The 19,393-nt window shown below is 43.2% G+C and overlaps 1 protein-coding gene across 2 annotated transcripts in view; it reads left to right on the top strand.

Annotated features, from left to right (window-relative positions):
* Positions 1–15,538, top strand: part of RMND1 (required for meiotic nuclear division 1 homolog) — a 41,260-nt gene extending 25,722 nt beyond the window's left edge. For both annotated transcript variants that reach the window (XM_032407651.1, XM_032407650.1), the window contains 2 exons: positions 14,243–14,359; positions 14,836–15,538. In XM_032407651.1, coding sequence (XP_032263542.1) covers positions 14,243–14,359; positions 14,836–14,877 — 159 coding nt within the window. In that variant the 3' untranslated portion in view covers positions 14,878–15,538. The remainder of the gene's footprint in view (positions 1–14,242; positions 14,360–14,835) is intronic.
* Positions 15,539–19,393: the final 3,855 nt, after the last annotated feature.

Consider the following 19,393-nt stretch of genomic DNA (forward strand, 5'->3'; position numbering starts at 1 on the left):
CATGAGTGACAGGTAGGAAGATGGCAGAACACAGACAGGTGGGGCCAGGGGAGTGGGGGAGCAAAATTTAAGATATGTTGAGAATAAGTGGCAGGAAGCCATCCAATGAGAACCATCACGGAAGCACTTAGAAGCATGGAAGCAAAATTGAGAAGAGTGACATAGGTAACAAGAGAATGATGAAAGTGGGTGGAGGTGGTCATGATGGAGATAAACCACGTGGGGAAGGAGAGTAGGAAACAGAATGGATGTTGTATGATGTGTGCACGTAGTTCTATGACCTTTCATTACGTTGAGGTCCACGTAACCACACGGTTGAATGCAGAGCTGTTCTGTCACCACAAAGATCTCCTTGACCTGCCCCTTTCTGGTCACACCCCCTCCGCTCCCCACCATCCCAAACCCCTGGTATGAGTAATCTATTCTCCATCTCCATAATTTTGTCATTTTGAAAATGTTCTATGAATACAATCATACAGTGTGCGACTTTTAAAACTGACCTTTTTTTGTTGAGCATAATGCCCTTGCCATCCATCTAATTTGTCGCCTGTGCCAAACCCTGCCCTCCTGTGCGTTACTTAAACATTTTTTGGAATTCCATTTTGATTTATCTATCTGTATATTTTTAGTATAACTCTTTGCATAGATATTTAGTGGTTGCCCTAGATATTATATTATACATACATAGCTTATCACAGTCTACTGGTTTTAACATTTTACCAGATTAAATCAAGTACAGAAATCTGCTATCCTTTACATCCCTTTACCCTCCACCATTTACAGTATAATTGTCTGAACTGTTCTTCTGCAGATACCGAGAACTCCATCGCTGTTACAATTTTTGCTTTAACCATCAAATATAATTTAGAAAACTCAGGAGAAGGAAATTCTATTGTATTTACCTATATTTTTACTCTTTCTGTCATTCTTTTTTCCTTCATGATGTTCCATGATTTCTTTTATTGATTCCTTGATGTTTCAAGAACATTTTTTAGTTATTCCTTTAGGATAAGTCTATAGAAACAGATTCTCCTAGTTGTCCTTTCTCTGAGACTCTCTTGATTTCCCCTTCCTTCCGAAGGATATTTTCACCAGCTCTAGGATTCTGGGCTGACCATTCTCTTCCAGCACCCAAAAAATGCTGTGGCATCTAGTTCCGGGCTGCTGGGTTTCTGAAGGGATAATGTGAACGTCAGGTCCTTTCTTACACTCCCACACATACGTGAGGCTCTGTTCACCTGTTTTCTAGTCTGTTGCCTCTGTGTTGTTCATATGGGATAATTTCCATCGATCTGTCTTTGAGTTCACGGATTCTTTTCTTCATCACCCTCATTCTGCTGCTGAGCCCATCATTGGGTTTTTTATTTTGCTTATTGTATCTTTCAGTTCTAAAATTTTCCTATGATTCTTCTTATGCTTTCTATCTCTTTGCTGGGACTTTGGTTGTTTTTTTGGTGTTTTTTTTTTTTTTTTTTTTGGTCATTTGTTTCAAGCATGTTCAATGCTTATTGAAGCAGTTTTATAATGACTGCTTTAAAATTCTTGTCAGATAATTTCAGCATCTGATTTATCTTGATGTTAACATCAACTGATTATCTTTTCTCAGTCCCTCCCACTAAGTTAGTACCTCCAGTTTCCGTCATTGCCTCAAGTGTTACGTTCAAGTGTTTTTGCTTCATATACAAGGACCTTCGTGTTCTCTCCTCTTTTTCAATCTTATTTCCTACCACTTCCCCACATTCATCCTATGCCTCATCAAAAATAAATGACTTACGGGGCGCCTGGGAGGCTCAGTTGGTTGAGCATCCAGCTCTTGATTTTGGCTCAGGTCATGATCTCAGGGATGTGGGATCAAGCCCTGCATCGGGCTGTCTCCCTCCCCCAGCTTGTGCGCATAGGCCCTCTCTCTCAAACAAATAAATAAAATCTTAAAAAAAAAAATGACTTACAATTTCAGTAGCCCACCGTGGCTTCTGGAATGCTATGGCAGCTCTGGTATCTACGTATTTTTCTCCAGGCCAGACATTTCCCCTTGAATAACAACATCGAAGTTACCTTAGTTGTCACTGAGCTATGGTCCCAGCTACAGTTGTCACTGACCCTGTCACCACCTCTGCCTGTGTGAGCAGCTGCCAGCACGGGACAGCGGAGGTCACTGCCAGCAGTCAGGGAAAGAGGCCCGTCCTTAACCATGTCACTTTTAGCTGACATGAAAAGATTGATCAGTGATACTATAAGATTCAAGGTTCAGTGGATTCCAAAATGGTTTTGGAGACTAAATGTCTAACTAGACACGATTTGACAATCCAGGTGTCTGGTCAGACCTGAAAAGCATTGGACTTGCATGGTTGTGGATTGGGCTGAAGTTCCAGAGGCTCTAAAAGGGATGCCAAAAGCTTTACAGAGCTGAGGGATCTCCTTTGATTGTTATTAGTTAGCGGTCTACGGCCATACCACCCTGAACGCGCCCAATCTCGTCTGTTATTAGTTAGCTATTACTGTGAAACGAATTGTTCCAAAACCGACTGGCTTAAAACAGCACCGTGTCAAACCCTGCCTTACAGTCTATGCGTCAGGAACCTGGGTCCAGCCTAACCAGGGCCTCCGAGTCTCTCTCAAGGCTGCAGTAATCTCAGGGATCAGCTGGGATGGTGAACTTGCTAGTTAACCCATGTGTTGTTGACAAGACTCAGTTCCTCTCAGGGTGTTGGGCTGAAGCCTCAGTTCCTCACAAGCCGTTGACCAGAGGCCTCCCTCAGTTCCCTGCCCCATAGTCTTCTCTGGGGAGCAAGCACCTCCCAATGTGGCAGCTTGTTTCATCAGCCTGAGCAGGTGAGAGACGGGGGCAGAGCAATACCAAGACAGGACTCACAGTCTCGTGTAACCTCATCACAGCAATTACAGCCTATCACTTTCGTTGTATTCTTTTTGTTAGAAACAAGTCACTGGGCCCAGACCACAGTCCAGGGAAGGGGGTAGACGAGGACCTTTGGGTGGCATCTTAGAAGTCTGCCTAATACAGACTTCAGATTTTGAAAAAGGTGGAGAAAATGTTAGAAACCTACTTAGTAAGCACTATGACCCCCAACATCCTCACAGTGCTGTTACTTTAAAGATTCCCTGCTTCCTGCCACCACCAGAACTGCCAGCAAGCATCACGGGTCTCATGTTCTGAATCATCAGTAAGCCAACTGCCACTGCCCCGTGGCTTGGGCAAGAAGGTTGATGCCAAAGAAATGATCTGATCTTTCACCTGGAAGGTGGCTGTTTTTGTGTCTCTCCTCCCTACGCAAGATGGAATTATTGGCATCAAGTCTACAACTGAGGACACCTTGAGTGAGGAATACCTTGACAACCGAACGGTCAGCTAATTCATGGCTAAGATCAAGTGCAAACATAAGAAAAACATCAGTGAGAACAAAAGGGCTCCGTAGGCTTCTCCCCCTCTACTCGTAGTATGCTGAGTACCCCCTGTCTTCCAGTATGAAGGCCAGGTTGAGACTGAGTCCCTTCATGAAAGGATTGACGTGTAACCACCGCCACACGTCAGCAGTTGGGAGAATCAGATGCTAACCCAGTCTCTGGCACCCTAGACCCGTGGAGAAAGCCCCATGCAGTGCCAGCCAGACAAGGCACCAGTCCCTCTGGGTGGCTGTATTTATAGCCCCAAGATTTAACATCTCCTATGAGAAGAAGTAAAATTGCATTTATTCACAGATGACAGGATCTTATATGTAGAATGTCCTGAAGAATCTACAGAAAAGCTACTACAGGGACGCCTGGGGGGCTTAGTCAGCTGGGCGTCTGCCTTCAGCTTGGGTTGTGATCCCAAGGGTCCTGGGATCGAGCCCCGCATCGGGCTCCCTGCTCAGCGGGAAGCCCGCTTCTCCCTCTGCTCCTCCCCCTGCTTGTGCTCTCTCTCTCTCTTTCTCTGACAAATAAAATCTTAAAAAAAAAAAACTACTAGAACAAATGAGTGAATTTATCAAGGTTGCAGAATCCAAGGTCACTATATAAAAAATAATTCGCTTTCTTTATACTACCAATGAACAATTGGAAAATGAAAATTATGAAATACCATTTACAATAACATCAAAACGTCAGATTACTTAGGAATAAATTTTATTTATTTTTTTTATTTTTTTTTAAAGCTTTTATTTATTTATTTGACAGAGAGAGAGTGAGAGAGGGAACACAAGCAGGGGGAGTGAGAGAGGGAGAAGCAGGCTTCCTGCTGAGCAGGGAGCCCGATGCGGGGCTCGATCCCATGACCCTGGGAACATGACCTGAGCTAAAGGCAGATGCTTAACGACTGAGCCACCCAGGTGCCCCTTAGGAATAAATTTTTTTTAAAAAGATTTTGTATATTTATTTGACAGAGAGCACAAGCAGGGGGAGCAGCAGAGGGAGAGGGAGAAGCAGGTTTCCCACTGAGCAGGGACCCCGACACAGGGCCCAGTCCCAGGACCAAAAGCAGACGCTTAACGACTGAGCCACCCTGGCACCCCTCAGGAATAAATTTTTTTTTTAAATAAGATCTGTACCCTGAAAACTACAAAACATGGCTAAGAAACCAAATGAATGAAGACCTATACCTACCATGTTTGTAAAACAGACGACTCAATATTATAAAGATGTTACTTCTGGAAATTGACCTGTGGATTCAACTCAATCCCTATCAAAATCTCAGCAGGCTTTTTTTATTTTAGAAGTAACAAGCTGAGGGGCGCCTGGGTGGCTCAGTTGGTTAAGCGACTGCCTTCAGCTCAGGTCATGACCCTGGAGTCCCTGGATCGGGTCCCACATCAGGCTCCCTGCTCAGCAGGGAGTCTGCTTCTCCCTCTGACCCTCCTCTCTCTCATGCTCTCTGTCTCTCATTCTCTCTCTCGCAAATAAATAAAATCTTAAAAAAAAAAAAAAGAAGTAAGCTGATTTTAAAATGTAAATGCAAGGGGCCTAAACTAGCCAAAGCAGTTTCGAAGAAAGGACAAAATTGTAGGACTTTTATTATCTGATTTTAAGACTTGAAGTAAATCAAGCTGCAGTAATCAAGATATTTGAATATTGGCATAAGAACAGACATAAAGATTAGTGGAACAGAAGAGAGTTGAGAAATACACATATAAACCATTGATTTTTTTTAAAGATTGTATTTATTTGAGAGAGACAGTGCACCAGCAGGGGTGGGGGCAGAGGGAAAGGGAGAAGCAGAGTCCCTGCTGAGCAGGGAGCCCGATACGGGACTTGATCCCAGGACCCTGGGATCATGACCTGAGCCGAAGGCAGATGCTTAACTGACTGAGCCACCCAGGCGCCCAAGCAATTGATTTTTGACAAATATAAATCAGTTCAGTAACGAAGGGATAATATTTTCAACAAATGGTGCTGGAACAATTGGATAGCTGAACTCTATCCTTTAATTCACACCATTTTAAAATGGATCAGAGAGGGCGCCTGGGTGGCTCAGTTGGTTAAGCGACTGCCATCGGCTCAGGTCATGATCCTGGAGTCTGGGAATCGAGTCCCGCCCAGCCCGCTTCTCCCTCTGACCCTCCCCCCTCTCATGCTCTGTCTCATTCTCTCAAATAAATAAATAAAATCTTTAAAAATAAGAATAATAAAATGGATCAGAGACCTAAATATAAAAGCTAAAATTATAAAACTTCAGAAAGAAAATATAGGAGAAAAGCCTCATGACCTTTAGCCAGGCAAAGATTTCTTAAGACAAAAAAAAAAGCATGAATCTTGGGGGAAAAAACTTCATGAGTTGAACTTCATCAAAACTAAAAAACTGCTCTTTGAAAGACACTGTTAAGAATATGAAAAGGCAAGCCACAGGCTGGGAGGAAACATTCTCAGTAGACATACCCGACAAAGGACTTATCCAGCATATACAAAGAACTCTTTCTACTCAATGTTTAAAGGACAGCCCAGTTTTTTTAAATGGGCAAAAGAGGGGTACCTGGGTGGTTCAGTTGGTTAAGCAGCTGCCTGTGGCTCAGGTCATGATCCCGGGGTCCAAGTGTAGGGCTGTCTGCTCAGTGGGGAGCCTGCTTCTCCCTCTGCCCCTCCCCCTGCTCACTGTCACTCTCTCGCTGGCTCTCTCTCAAGTAAATAAATAAAAATAAAAAAAAAAATAAAAAATATATATAAATGGGCAAAAGATTTGAACAGACACCTCACAAAAGAAAATAATGTAAATGACCAAATGAGCATGAAAAGATGTTCAACGTCCTTGCTCACCAAGGAAGTGCGATTAAAACTACAATGTGATTTCACTACACACCCATTAGAATGGCTAAAATTTAAAAGACTAATGCCAAGTGTTAATAAGGATGTGGAGCAATTGGAACTTCATTACTTGTGGGAATATAAATTGGTACAACAGCTTGGCAGTTTTTCATAAAATTAACCATTGTCTTAGTAAAGGAGTCAACAATTCTACTTCTCTAACTATTTTACCCAGGAGAAATGAAAACACATGTCCTCACGCTGTCATACACAAATGTTCACAGAAGCTTTATTCATAATAGCCCAGAACTGGAAGCAGTCAGGTGCCCATCGGTAGGTGAGTGGATAAACAAATTGTGGCATATCCATACAGTGAATACCACTCAGCAACAATAAGTTAATTACTGACCCATGCCACAACATGGGTGAATATCAGAATCATGCCAAGTGAAAAAATCTAGACACAAAAACATGTGCTATTGTATTTATGGGATCTAGAAAGGTAATTCGAATCAATAGGTACAGAAAGTAGATCAGTGATTCCCTGGAGCTGGGGAGGGGGTGAGTGGATGGGGCTATAGTTTGCAGAGGAGCACAAGGGAACTTTTGGGGGTGATGGAAATGTATGGGCAGTTACAAGGGTATCCACTTGTCAAAAGTCTTCCAATTGTGTACTTAGAATGGCTGCGTTTTATCCTACGTAAATTATGCCTCAGTAAAGCTAATTTGAAAATAAAGCATCTTGTGAGAATTCTGTAATAACAGACTAAACAAAAACATCAGTGTTGATGAGACACATTCACTGGGGACAAATTTGAGAGCACTAAGTTACTGCTCTTGGATGTCTCTTTTTCTCTTGGAATGGAGACTCATGATGGAATCATGATCAGTGTGATGAGGTATAAAGTCATGGCCACCAGGCAGATGCAGACCTTCTCTAGCTCTTCTGATACTCAGCCTGCTGTGCTTACCTGAGTCAATAAAAGTGGCTGAGCAATAACCAAGATAACCAGCTGCTTCCCCAGCCCATCCTGTCTTCCCTCAAATCATGGTTCTGTAATACTGATGTCCAAAGTGTCCTTCACATGTCCCTCGTGGACAAGACTACAGAAAAGGAGAAACAAGATCATGGTCACCAATTATGAAGGTGGTTTGAAGGTATTGTTCAGAGGAGAAGTATAAAGATAAGGATGTCTTTCAAGAACTTACTCAACGTGAGTGGTACGTTCAACAGGAATGCCAGAGTTGAAGATGAGAGAGGTCCAAGCAGGATCAATAATGAAGACGAAGTACAATGAAATAATCAACCAGCGGGACAAAAATCAAACTGCTAAGAAGGAAGGGGAAACCTGGACAAAGTGCCACTGCATCATCACTCTGCTAATCCAGGAGGGACACCTCCAGTGGAGACACCATTGGAGGGCTGATTGAGTAGCCCAGAGAGCCGGTGGGGTGGAGTCCAGTCAGTCCCCAAATTGGAAAAGTCCTGGAACAAGTCAGTTCTGTGGCAGTTTTTTTTAAAAAATCTCATATGAACTAGATATAATGAAAGTACTACTGCCTTCTCAGTCCTTAACTCAGTGCATTGGGAGAACGCATACATTGCAGTTAATCAGAATAAAAATTAGAGTCTTTTTAAATTTCACACCATCGTAGATCCATCTGTAGCTGATTTTCAAGTTGATGTGATTTGATTCGTTTGGTAGGTTTGAGCCGGGACCATCCCTGGTTGCATTTTGCCTAATGAGCCCAAGTGTCACGTCCTTGGGCAGGTTTCCCATCTGGTCTGTGCTTACGGAGTACTTTGTACGAATCCCTCGCGTGCAGCCCTGACACACTGCATCTTCGTGTTCTGATTACGTGTACAGACCGGGTTCCTGGTGAGGGCCTTCTTCCGGTTCATAGACCGCCACCTTCTTACTGTGTCCTCACGTGGCAGGAGAGAGTGCTGTCTCGTGGCCCCTCCTCTTCCTGTAAGGACCCTGATTCCATCACACTAATTCATCCATGCCCTCATGACCCCATCTATACCTGATCACCTCCCAAATGCCCCATCTCCAAATACCTTAGGGATTAGGGTTCCACCATAAGAATTTAAGGGGGACACAAACATTAATTCCATAATACCAGCAGTCCCTGAAACTCCACTTTATTTTTTCTTTAGGAGCTAAAATTCAAGATTCATTTTAATTATCTTTATAAATTACATATTTCTACCACATCTTTATTGGATTCTAAGTTAGGAACTGGGGCAAGATAGCTAAAAGTAGAAGAAGCAACGTATTAGGGGGGAAAGGGACTTATAGGAAATTGGAGCTACACTCGTGGGATTCCCCCTCTCCTTCCTTAAAACAAAGTAGCAAAAGGGATAGAAGCTACTTTCCTCCTAAATATCTAAATATAGATGGGCACACCAGAGACGGAGGGATTATTTGGCTCATGGGCCCAGAGGGCAAGGGATGTGGATTGGGACCTCTAGCGGGTAGATGGCTGCGGGGCATGATGGCCACATGGGTTTGAACTACATTTCACTTTATCTAATGGACTTGGACATTCTGTTTCTGAAAACTCATTACATAGCAACTAAAACTTTCGCTCATCAGAATTCCTTTGGTAACTGACAGTTTTTATGGAACTCTCCTCACATCTCACATCCCACTGAATCTGTCTCCCCTTTAGCAGAGGTACCCAATTATCATTACCGTCGCCACCTTCGTGGTTTGATTGAGTTGTTACAGCTAATTGTTCATTTCCCAGGCCCACTCTGAGCCATCTTTTTGGTGTTAAGTCTTCCACGAGTTACCAAGCATACTTAAAAGTTCCCAGACTATGCTTCTCAGCGTATTTTCCTTTTTTTTTAAGATTTTATTTATTTATTTGAGAGCGAGAGAGAGCACGAGCAGGGGGTTGGGGGGGTGAGAGAGGGGGAAGAGAGAAGCAGACTTCCCATTGAGCAGGGAGCCCAACGCAGGGCTCGACCCCAGGACCCCGGGATCATGACCTGAGATGAAGGCAGATGCTTCACTGACTGAGCCCCACAGGCGCTTGTCTCAGCAGCACTCCTCTTCGGTTCCATGACTTCCTGATGATTTTCAAATATGTACCTCAGTGCTCTGCTTGCCTTCCAGGTGTTTCCCGTTGCCTACTAAATCGCACACGTCTTCCACACTGACATTCCACACTGACATATCTCGTAGTGTCCCTTTGAGAGTCAATTCTCTGAGTCACTCCACACTAGAATGTCGGCTCCCTGAGATCAGAGACCAAGATTATTTTCTTCCCTGTTACCTTCCCAGTTCTCACATAGAGCACATGCTCAGTAAATATTTGTAGAATTAATCGGTGATTAAGATTTCAAAATGAACCCAGAAAACACTGAACCTTCTCTATTCTCCCTTTCGGCTTGTGGCAGGACCACTGGCCTCCTCCCTCTGTCAGTCAACCAGAAAACTGAAAGGCGTAGTGGTTTCCTCTTTCTCCTTCACCCTCCACGTCCAGTCACACTGCCCTTTTCATTTTCTTCTCAGTGTCATTCGTTCATTAACAGATATTTACGGAAAGTCTGCATGATAGGCCCTGGGCTGGTGAAACTGGGGGATGCCATACTGACCCCTGCCTTCAGACCCCCTGCCTATAACACTCCTGCTGCTGCTCCCCCACTTCTCTCCCCCGGACTATTCTCAGACCTTCTTGACTGCCCCCCAGCCTCTCCGCTGGACCCTTTAGCTGGAAGGCAGAGATGTGTCTGTGTTATTCACCACTCCCTCTCCTCTGCCCAGCACAATATAGTCCACACAACCAATATTTGAAGACTGAACAAAGGACCCCACATTACCTACAGAATAAAATTCCAACATTGCAGCATGGTGTAGTAAGTTTCTCTTGCTGCTGTAACAAATTATCCCAAACTGGCTTAACATGAATGTATTGTATGACAGCTCTGCAGGTCAGAAGTCTAACATAGTCTCTGAGCCAAAATCAAGGTGTTGGCAGCGCTGTGTTCCTTTCTGGAGGCTCTGTGTAGGAAAAGGCACTTTCCTTGCCTTTTGCAGTTCCTACAGGCTGCCCACATTCCTTGGCTTGGAGCCCCTTCCATGTAACAGACGAGTTGAGGGCTCCTCACGTGGCATCACTTTCCTAAGCTCTTGTACTTGCCAGTTCCACTTTTAAGGACCCCTGTGATTCCACTGGACCCTCCCCAGTCCCAGGATAATCTAGGTTTATCTCCCTGTCAAGGTCAGCTGATTTCCAGCATTAATTCCATACGCAGTCGTAACTCTCCTTTGCCATGTCCTATTCACAGGTCCCAGGAATTAGGGTCTACAGTTCCTCTCACAATTTGGCACTAACTTACCTTTTTAAACCTCATTTTCAAGTACTTCCTTCCAGGACTCTAGGATCATGACCTGAGCCAAAAGCAGGCGTTTAACTGACCGAGCCACCCAGGTGCCCGGCACCTGCCTATTTAGAGCCCACTTCACATTTACCACCTCTGTGATACCATCCCTGTTTTCTCGTGCTCCCTCATCCGTGTGCATGTAACCTGCGTGACTCTATAGCTAAATGAAATAGGAAGCATGCGCTGATGGGGACTCTGTTGCTTGCACACCACAGAAAAGTTTGAACGAGTTGACCTGTCACCATGTACTGCTGAGAAGAACAAGGCTAGAGTGAGGGAATGGGGAACGTCTGTCGCACAGACCCAATTAAATCAATCAGGACTCTTTCCTCAGCACCTTCCCCAAGATGCCAAGTTGGCCTCCTTGTGGCCTTCTCTGTGGGAATGGGAGCAATGGATGTGGGAGGAGGGAATGTCCAAGTTACATTTCACTCTGCCTGGCAGCTTCAAAGAATTGGGACATGTGTTCAAGCTTTGGCCAACCATATGAGGAGGGAAGTGGGCATTATGATGGGCTAAGCCTGGGTCTTATAGCCACCCCTTCACCCTGGGGCTTTTGGGGGGAGCGCTGGGGAGGGTGTCAGGTATGTGCTGAGATCATGGTTGGCCACATCAGGTGGTTGAAAATAGTGGAAGAGTAACTCCCCAAAGTGTAGGGGGCAGGAGGGAAGGGTGCTGGGCTGCCAGCAGATGGCTGTGAGGCAGAATGAAGTAAGTGCTAAAACAAGGAAACCAAGTGCTTTAGGAGCACCTAGGAAAGAGCAGGCTGGGAAGGCAGAGATGCCATCCTCTGAAGCGTGACTGGACCAAATGACCTGGGATTGTTTCATGGTATTGAGAAGGCAATGGATGGTAAAATGTTTAAAGCTATTGAACAGGGGAGTGACATGATCCGATCCAACTGCTTAGAATGAGAACTCTGATGCCAGTGGGGGGCGGGGGAGTGGATCTGTTCTTAACAAATAATGAATATTTCATGAAGACCTCCTATGTAGTATTAAGGAATGCTAAGAAGGGGATAGATTCAAGACTGTCCTCATGGGACATAACTGTAGGGAGTGGGAATTAGAGATCAAAGATCTCCACCCCAGGGGCACCTGGGTGGCTCGTCCGTTGAGCGACTGCCTTCAGCTCAGGTCACGATCCCAGAGTCCCAGGATCGAGTCCCATGTTGGGCTCCCTGCCCAGAGGGGGGTCTGCTTCTCCCTCTGCCTGCTGCTCCCCCTGCTTGTGCTCTCTCTTCTCTCTCTCTCTCTCTCTCTCAAATAAATAAATAATCTTAAAAAAAAATAATCTCCACCCCAGGTGACTGGGAAGACAGCATGACCTGATCGGAGAAAGGGAACCCAGGCCAAAGGGATAGACTTGGACAGGATGTCAGTTTTAGTTTGAGAAACATTAAATTTGAGGTTCGGTCAGGAAATCCATAAGATGTTTTATAGGCAGTTAGAAATTCAGTCAGAGAACAACCAGAATTAAACAGTTATATTTGGGAGTAGAAAAGAGTTAGTAGTTTATTAAGTCTTTCCCAAAATGTGGGATACATATACTTGTCCAAGAGATGAATTTAGGCGACACATGGACCCTGAACTAGTTTGGTTTTAGTGGTTTAGTGGCTCCTGATGGGCCCTCTAGTGTATGCTACTCCCCTTTCCCTGGCGTCAGGCTCAGCTTCCTGTAGGTAACACTGTTTCACATCACACTGTTGTCCATTTATGGCGATGACAGTTTACCTTTAAAATAAACATATTAAGCAAAGTCTTTTGGAAATGATGTAATAGTACTGGTACATACACATCACAGAAATAGTGATGGTGGGATGCAAAGTGACCGAAGTTTAGGGAGCGTCTACACAAACCGAAGTGGATGAGATGGTGCAAGCAGAGCGTAGAGCTAGAAGACAAGAAGGACAAGATCAGGACTTTGGGAAGTGTCATCTAAAGGCAAGAGGAGGTAGAGGAAACCCAGGAAAAGATGCCGGTCAGAGGTAGAACGTAGATCTTAGCGGAGAAAAAGCCAAAGGAAGTGTGCATTTCAAGGTGGTATCAAATGCTTGAGTTCACTGAGGTTTAGAACCAAGAAAAGTTGTTAGATTCACTAACTCGGAGACATTTGGAAGTTCCAGAAGAGTTGTAATATGCAATTTCTAAGGGCTAAAGAATAAACTCGGTGATGAGGAAGTGGAGGAAGAACGCGTCTGTTTAGTCAGAGGTAAAAGAAAATGGAAGAGGGTCAGGCCCACACCTTGAAGAGAGAAGCGAGCCTGAGGATGAGCATGTTTATAGACCAAGATCCGAGCAGCCAATAGAAACAGAAAGGAGGGGAGCAAAGGAGGACAGAAGGCGGCACTGTGCTAAGCATTTACACAGAGGAGAAACTAGGGGATGGCCATAAAGGCAGGAAGCTTATGACTGTGGTCCCTTGTGTTCTCATTATTGAGGCCGTTTATCTGATTTTTAAGAATTTATTTATTTGAGAGAGAGGGAGGGAGGAAAGAAAAAGCACAAGTGGGGATGGGGTGCAGAGGGAGAGGAAGAAGCCAACTCCCCACTGAGCAGGGAGCAGGACATGGGGCTGGATCCCAGGACCCTGAGATCATGACCCGAGTGGAAGGCAGATGCTGAAGCGACTGAGCCACCCAGGCGCCCCCGGGGCAGTCTTGTGCTCTGTGTACAAGCACAGTACATATACACATAGTACATATGGTACGCTGACGGAAGTCAGGCCCCAAACATGCGTCTGTGATGATCGTCTCAAATTTCCAGACCAAACCCACGCCCTCAGCATGCCCCATAAGTAATCAAGGGGAATCAAACTATTTTAAAAAAGGTTTCCAGACTTCTTCCAATTTCCAAGAAAGTGAGATAGAGATTAAGGAGGTACAACTACCAGTGGTCACATCCAAGTCTTAAATTCAAAGGTTCTGTTTTCTGGGGGCGCCTGGCTGGCTCATTCTGTAGAGCATGTGACTCTTGATCTCGGGGTCATGAGTTCAAGCCCCACATTGGGTGTAGAGGTTACTTAAAAATAAAATCTTTTAAAAAAACAAAAACCCCAAAGATTGTTTTCTGTGACCCTGCCCCAGCCAGCGTGCGGCGGGGCATCGGAACCCAGAAGCTCTGCAGTTCAGCACTAAAAGCAGTGCCAACTAGTGGCAAGTGTGCAGCAGGTCAAATGGTACGGTTTGGAGGTTTGCGCAGAACCTGAACGATTTTAGGAAGTAATCAGTTTTTATCGTCTTTTGGGCGTTTCAGCCACAGTGCATGTTTCCAATTTGCCTTTCTTAACTACTAAACTCCCAAGGCCAGCTACCAAAAACTAGGACTCAAAAACTTTATTTTTTACATCTTCCATCAAAATCTCAGGAATGCAAGAGCTTCAGTAGGTAAAGTACTTCTTGCAGTTCAATCTGCATTACAGTGTCTCTAGATGGACTCACAAGACGCAGGCTCACATTGGCAGGTTGCCTTGGGGAGAGAACTGAGCAAGAATTGGAGGATAAATTCTGTTTACCTATTTCAGACTTTTGGAATTTTGATATGTGACGTTACTTAGTTCTTAAAATTGTTTAAATATAAATACAGGGTACTTCCTAAGATATTTCTAATGCAGGTTATGAATGAAAAACTTCAGCACTGCATGGAGCTGACAGATCTAATGCGGAATCACCTGACTGAGAAGAGGGCACTCCGCCTGGAGTGGATGATCGTAATCCTTATCACCATCGAGGTAAATAGATGAAAATAAGGGCACCTGGCTGGCTCAGTCAGTGGAGTATGCCACTCTTGGTCTCGGGGCTGTGAGTTCAAGCCCCATATTGGGTGTAACTAAAAAAAATAATAATAAAAAATAAAAGGAAAATAAAGATAATTTGATATAGAAAATGACAGTGGAAAAGAGCATGGCTTTGTTCTAATTAGTCTGTTTGGAAGTGAGGCCAAGTTTCAAGTGACTGTGGTAATATCGCAAATGCACAAAGTGTGATTTTTGGAGGAGTTCTGTATTTGAAGATAGCATGTAGAGAAAGCTCTAGCTGCAAATTTATAATGTACAACCTAGCAGCAAGTACCTTTGCCTCACATCTGCAGCTTGCCATGTGGGAAAGACTTCAGGAGCATTTTTCATTAATCACATTTTTGGGAAAATCGTTTTAGTTTTTACCAGTAATTTGCTATGAAATTAATCTCACTTTTTATCACCTTAAGGTAATGTTTGAGCTGGGACGAGTATTTTTTCTGATCAAGTGATAACCAGAGAAAAGTATCAGTGCAAGAGATATTCAAGTTCTACAATCAAAAATAAATGCTCACTTTTGAGGGAATCTCTTATTTAATTGGTATTTAATATTTTTTAATCAAGAAGTTGTGATGATCTTTTTCAGCTCCTATATGTATTGCTGCTTGAATAAAAATTATGAAGAAGCTGGTGTTTGGGTCTTTAACACAGAATTTGAAAGGAAGATATTTTAAAAGAACTATAGAAAGCTTAACACCTAGGAAATCTAGGCAAAGATACTTATTAAAGCCAAAAGGCTTAGATTTTGGACACTATCCCTCACCTGTCTCCAGGAAATCCCAATCCCAGCCCTAAAGAGAACCGTACAGGAAACTCTGGAGTGTTGAAATAAATACGTAAGACAGGTTTGTGATGACAAGAATGAATTTTATATACCTACTTTGGATGGCGTAATTTCAGTATGCCTGCTCACTAGCACTTCATTTATCGGTACTATCCATGCCTTTACTACCAATCTAGTCAAAATATTCTTCCCACACATTTTTTTTTAGTTTCACACACTTTGGGGAAATGAAAAAATGCCAAGAACAAAGAACTTGATATTTATGTGCTTACCATCTTGAATTGATAAACATGTTTAAAAAGCGGGGCACCTGGGTGGAACAGTTAAGTGTCCAACTCTCGGTTTCGGCTCAGGTTGTGGTCTCCGGGTCGTGAGATCGAGCCCCATGTTGGGCTCTGCCCTCAGCACATAGCCTGCTTGAGGCTCTCCCTCCCCCCTCGCCCCCCATGCTCTAAAATAAATCTTTAAAAAGTAAATTTCTTGGGGCGCCTGGGTGGCTCAGTCGTTAAGCATCTGCCTTCGGCTCAGGTCATGATCCCAGGGTCCTGGGATCGAGCCCCGCATTGGGCTCCCTGCTCCGCGGGAAGCTTGCTTCTCCCTCTCCCATTCCCCCTGCTTGTATTCCCTCTCTCGCTGTGTCTCTGTCAAATAAATAAAATCTTTAAAAAATAAATAAAAAGTAAATTTCTTTTTATCTTCATTTTTATGCATAACCCCCACTTGTCCCATATGCTTCCCACCACAATGAATTTAAATGTTCTATTTTTTCATACATTATAGTGCACCGTTAAATAGGGGGTTAGATGTACCCACCCCCCAGTTGAAAATCTGTATTATCTTTGACTCCCCCAAACTTTACTAATAGCCCACTGACCAGAAGATGTACCAATAAGTCAATTAACACATTTGTTATATTTTTTACTGTATTCTTACAAATAAGGCAAGGTAAAGGTTGAGAAAATGTATTTATATACTGTATGTACTGTATGGAAAAAATCCATCTGCATATAAATGGAACTGTGAAGTTCAATGAAACCTGTTATTCAAGGTTTATATCCATGAATACAGTATTAGTGTTCTAAATTGAGACACTTATTTTGCAACTTAACTGCTACACAGATACTTTCACCCAGAGAATACACATCAATCTATATATACCCTTACTATTTTTATGTACTTATTTGCTCTAATAATGCAAAGGTAAACATCCTGGTACCATTTTCAGCACACTGCAAGACTCCTCCTTGAGTAGCAGTCTGCTAAGGTACCTATATCCCAAGATTTCCCAAAGAACATGTGGGCATGGAGAGTTCAAGGAATGCTTTCTAGATCCTTGGGTTCCACAGAAGCACTTACATAAAGCTGCTGTGCCTGGATACACACCTGCAGCCAATGTATGAAGGCTGTTTTCCTGTCCCATCTTCCCTTCTCGCCCACCTTCAATTTTAGTTTGGCCCGCTGTATTTAAAAACCTATAAATATATTTAACCTACATTCAGACGTCTTTGGGAAGTCAACAAGAACACAATTTGAAATATTGGTCAACAAAGCTTTCTAATTTAATGGGAACCATATAATCCCCCACCTATTAAGAGGGGCATTTCCAATAAAGTTTTACTCCAAGTATCAATATGTACAATTTGCTGTTTGGGTCAACTGTGTGTTAATTACAACAATTTTAACAACAAAATATGAACATCTGTACCTTATGGTCATGGCAAAATCTAACATTTCAATTTACATACAAATATGCTGCAAAAAACAAAAGGATAATCAGTAAGACCTTCAAGCATAAAAATTTATTAGGTAAACATTTTGGGGGGAAATTAACAGTTTTTCAAGAAAAAAGGAACAGTGTTAAATTTGAATTGTTTACTTATGTTTATTAAAGCAATCATGGTAGACACCAACTAACTCATTACAGTATTACATTCCACTAGATACACTAAAAACAGATATAATACCTTTATTTTTAAATATATTTATGATTCATCAGAAATTGCATCTTTTTCAGCTACTTAAATTTATGATAAAAGCTTCAACTTTAGTTACAGGAAAGAGGTTTGTTTTTTTTTTTTAATTATTTTAGGTTATGTAACAAGATTTTCATGATCACAACTTCTGTAATATCAAAATGACCAAGAAATCCTACCAGAAGACAGAGGAGAGCCTCAAGTACATTCACCAGTGGCCTTGGAAGCACTCCTCAAAATGGCATCAAATTTCTATCACTCATGAGAGTACAGTGATTAAGACCAACCTGGATTTGAATTCCTCACCACCACCTACTAGTTGTATCACCTTAGGCCAATCACTGAACCTCTCTGGGTCTCAGTTTCATTTGTAAAATGGGTTTAACAGTACCCCTACCTCATAAGAGTTGCTGTGAGGATTAATGGACTTAACATATGGGAAGCTATGAGTTTACTGTTACTACAGTCCATCTAAGTAAAAATCCATAGGATTCTGAGAATTGGAGGTTGAATCAAATCATCACTAGGACAACCCCCCCCCCCCCACTTCGAATCCAATTGAGAAACATCATGAGAGGCTTAAAGACTGACGTTAATGAATCCTGCACCTAAATGGATGGAGCAGTTCACTTTAAATATAAGTAATATTTCCACTGTTTAAAATGAGTTGGCTATTCAGTGCAAGCCCCAGAAGGCTTTTAAATTGGACACATTTTGTATGTACCAGGCAGCCGCCAACAGGCATTCCGGGTGCCTTCTCACATACCACAGCAGTCAGAAGCAGGAATGGTTTTTACATATAAAATCAATCTATTGTTTCTAGTATCAGAAACTTTTTTTTTTTTTTTTGCCAAAACTTAATCTTTTCACCTATTTTTAATTATTCCCCGGTCTCTCACAGCAGTTTTTCCCAAGTGTGGTGCTCAGACCAACTCCATCAGCAAACAGCTGGGTGTCCATGATTTATACAGATTCCTGTATTTTGCAATCAGGATTTCTGAGGCTGCAACTAAGGAATGATTTTTACAACTCTCCCAAGAGATTCCCATGCTCACTAAACTCTGAGTACCACTAACTAAGACACTATTTACTGGCTTGTCCTCACTTTATAGATACAGACTTTCAGTAATTCATTAGCACCCTCTTGCTCCATTTAATGTAGTAAGTACAGGTGATTCAATTCTCTTTCTTTCTCCAACCCAATCTCCTCATGCTCTCCTCTCCTCGCCTTTACAAATTGCACGTGTGGGGCGCCTGGGTGGCTCAGTTGGTTAAGCGACTGCCTTCGGCTCAGGTCATGATCCTGGAGTCCCGCATCGGGCTCCCTGCTCGGCAGGGAGTCTGCTTCTCCCTCTGACCCTCCTCCCTCTCATGCTGTCTCTCATTCTCTCTCTCTCAAATAAATAAATAAAATCTTTAAAAAAAAAAAAAACAAAACAAATTGCACGTGTGGAGCCTGTGCTATGAGGTGATAAAGAGGAGTAGACCAAGTTTTTCCAAATACTTCCAATCCAAATCTATTAACTTTCAATTCTCACCACTGGTTATGAATTGCCATTTTTTTAAAGGAAGATTTAAGGTCACTATTCCAAATTCCCTTTCCTCATGGGAGCTTTCCTCAAGGGTTTAACAAAACGGGATTTTTTAAAGGCCACATTTTTTAACTCCTTCTGCACAATTTGAAACCCAGATTTGGGGCGCCTGGGTGGCTCAGTCGCTAAGCATCTGCCTTCGGCTCAGGTCATGATCCCAGGGTCCTGGGATCGAGCCCTGCATCGGGCTCCCTGCTCAGCGGGAAGCCTGCTTCTCCCTCCCCCACTCCCTGTCTGTGTTCCCTCTCTCGCTGTGTCTCTGTCAAATAAATAAAATCTTTAAAAAAAAAAAAGAAACCCAGATTTGTTTCTTTAAAAACAAAATGTTTCAGGGTACCTGGGTGGCTCAGTCACGTGTCCAACTCTTGGTTTCTGCTCAGGTCCTAACCTCATGGGTTGTGGGACAGAGCCCTGAGTCAGACTCAATGCTCAGTGGGAGTCTGCTTGAATATTCTCTCCCTCTGCCCTTTCCCTGGCTTGTGCACTCTTTCTCAAATAAATCCTTTTTTTTTTAATTTAAAAATAGGGGCGCCTGGGTGGCTCAGCCAGTTAAGCATCTGCCTTCGGCTCAGGTCATGATCCTAGGGTCCTGGGATCGAGTCCCACATTGGGCTCCCTG

This window comes from Phoca vitulina, unplaced genomic scaffold, assembly GCF_004348235.1.
Source record: "Phoca vitulina isolate PV1807 unplaced genomic scaffold, GSC_HSeal_1.0 scaffold9, whole genome shotgun sequence".
In the NCBI taxonomy this organism is placed as follows: domain Eukaryota; kingdom Metazoa; phylum Chordata; class Mammalia; order Carnivora; family Phocidae; genus Phoca; species Phoca vitulina.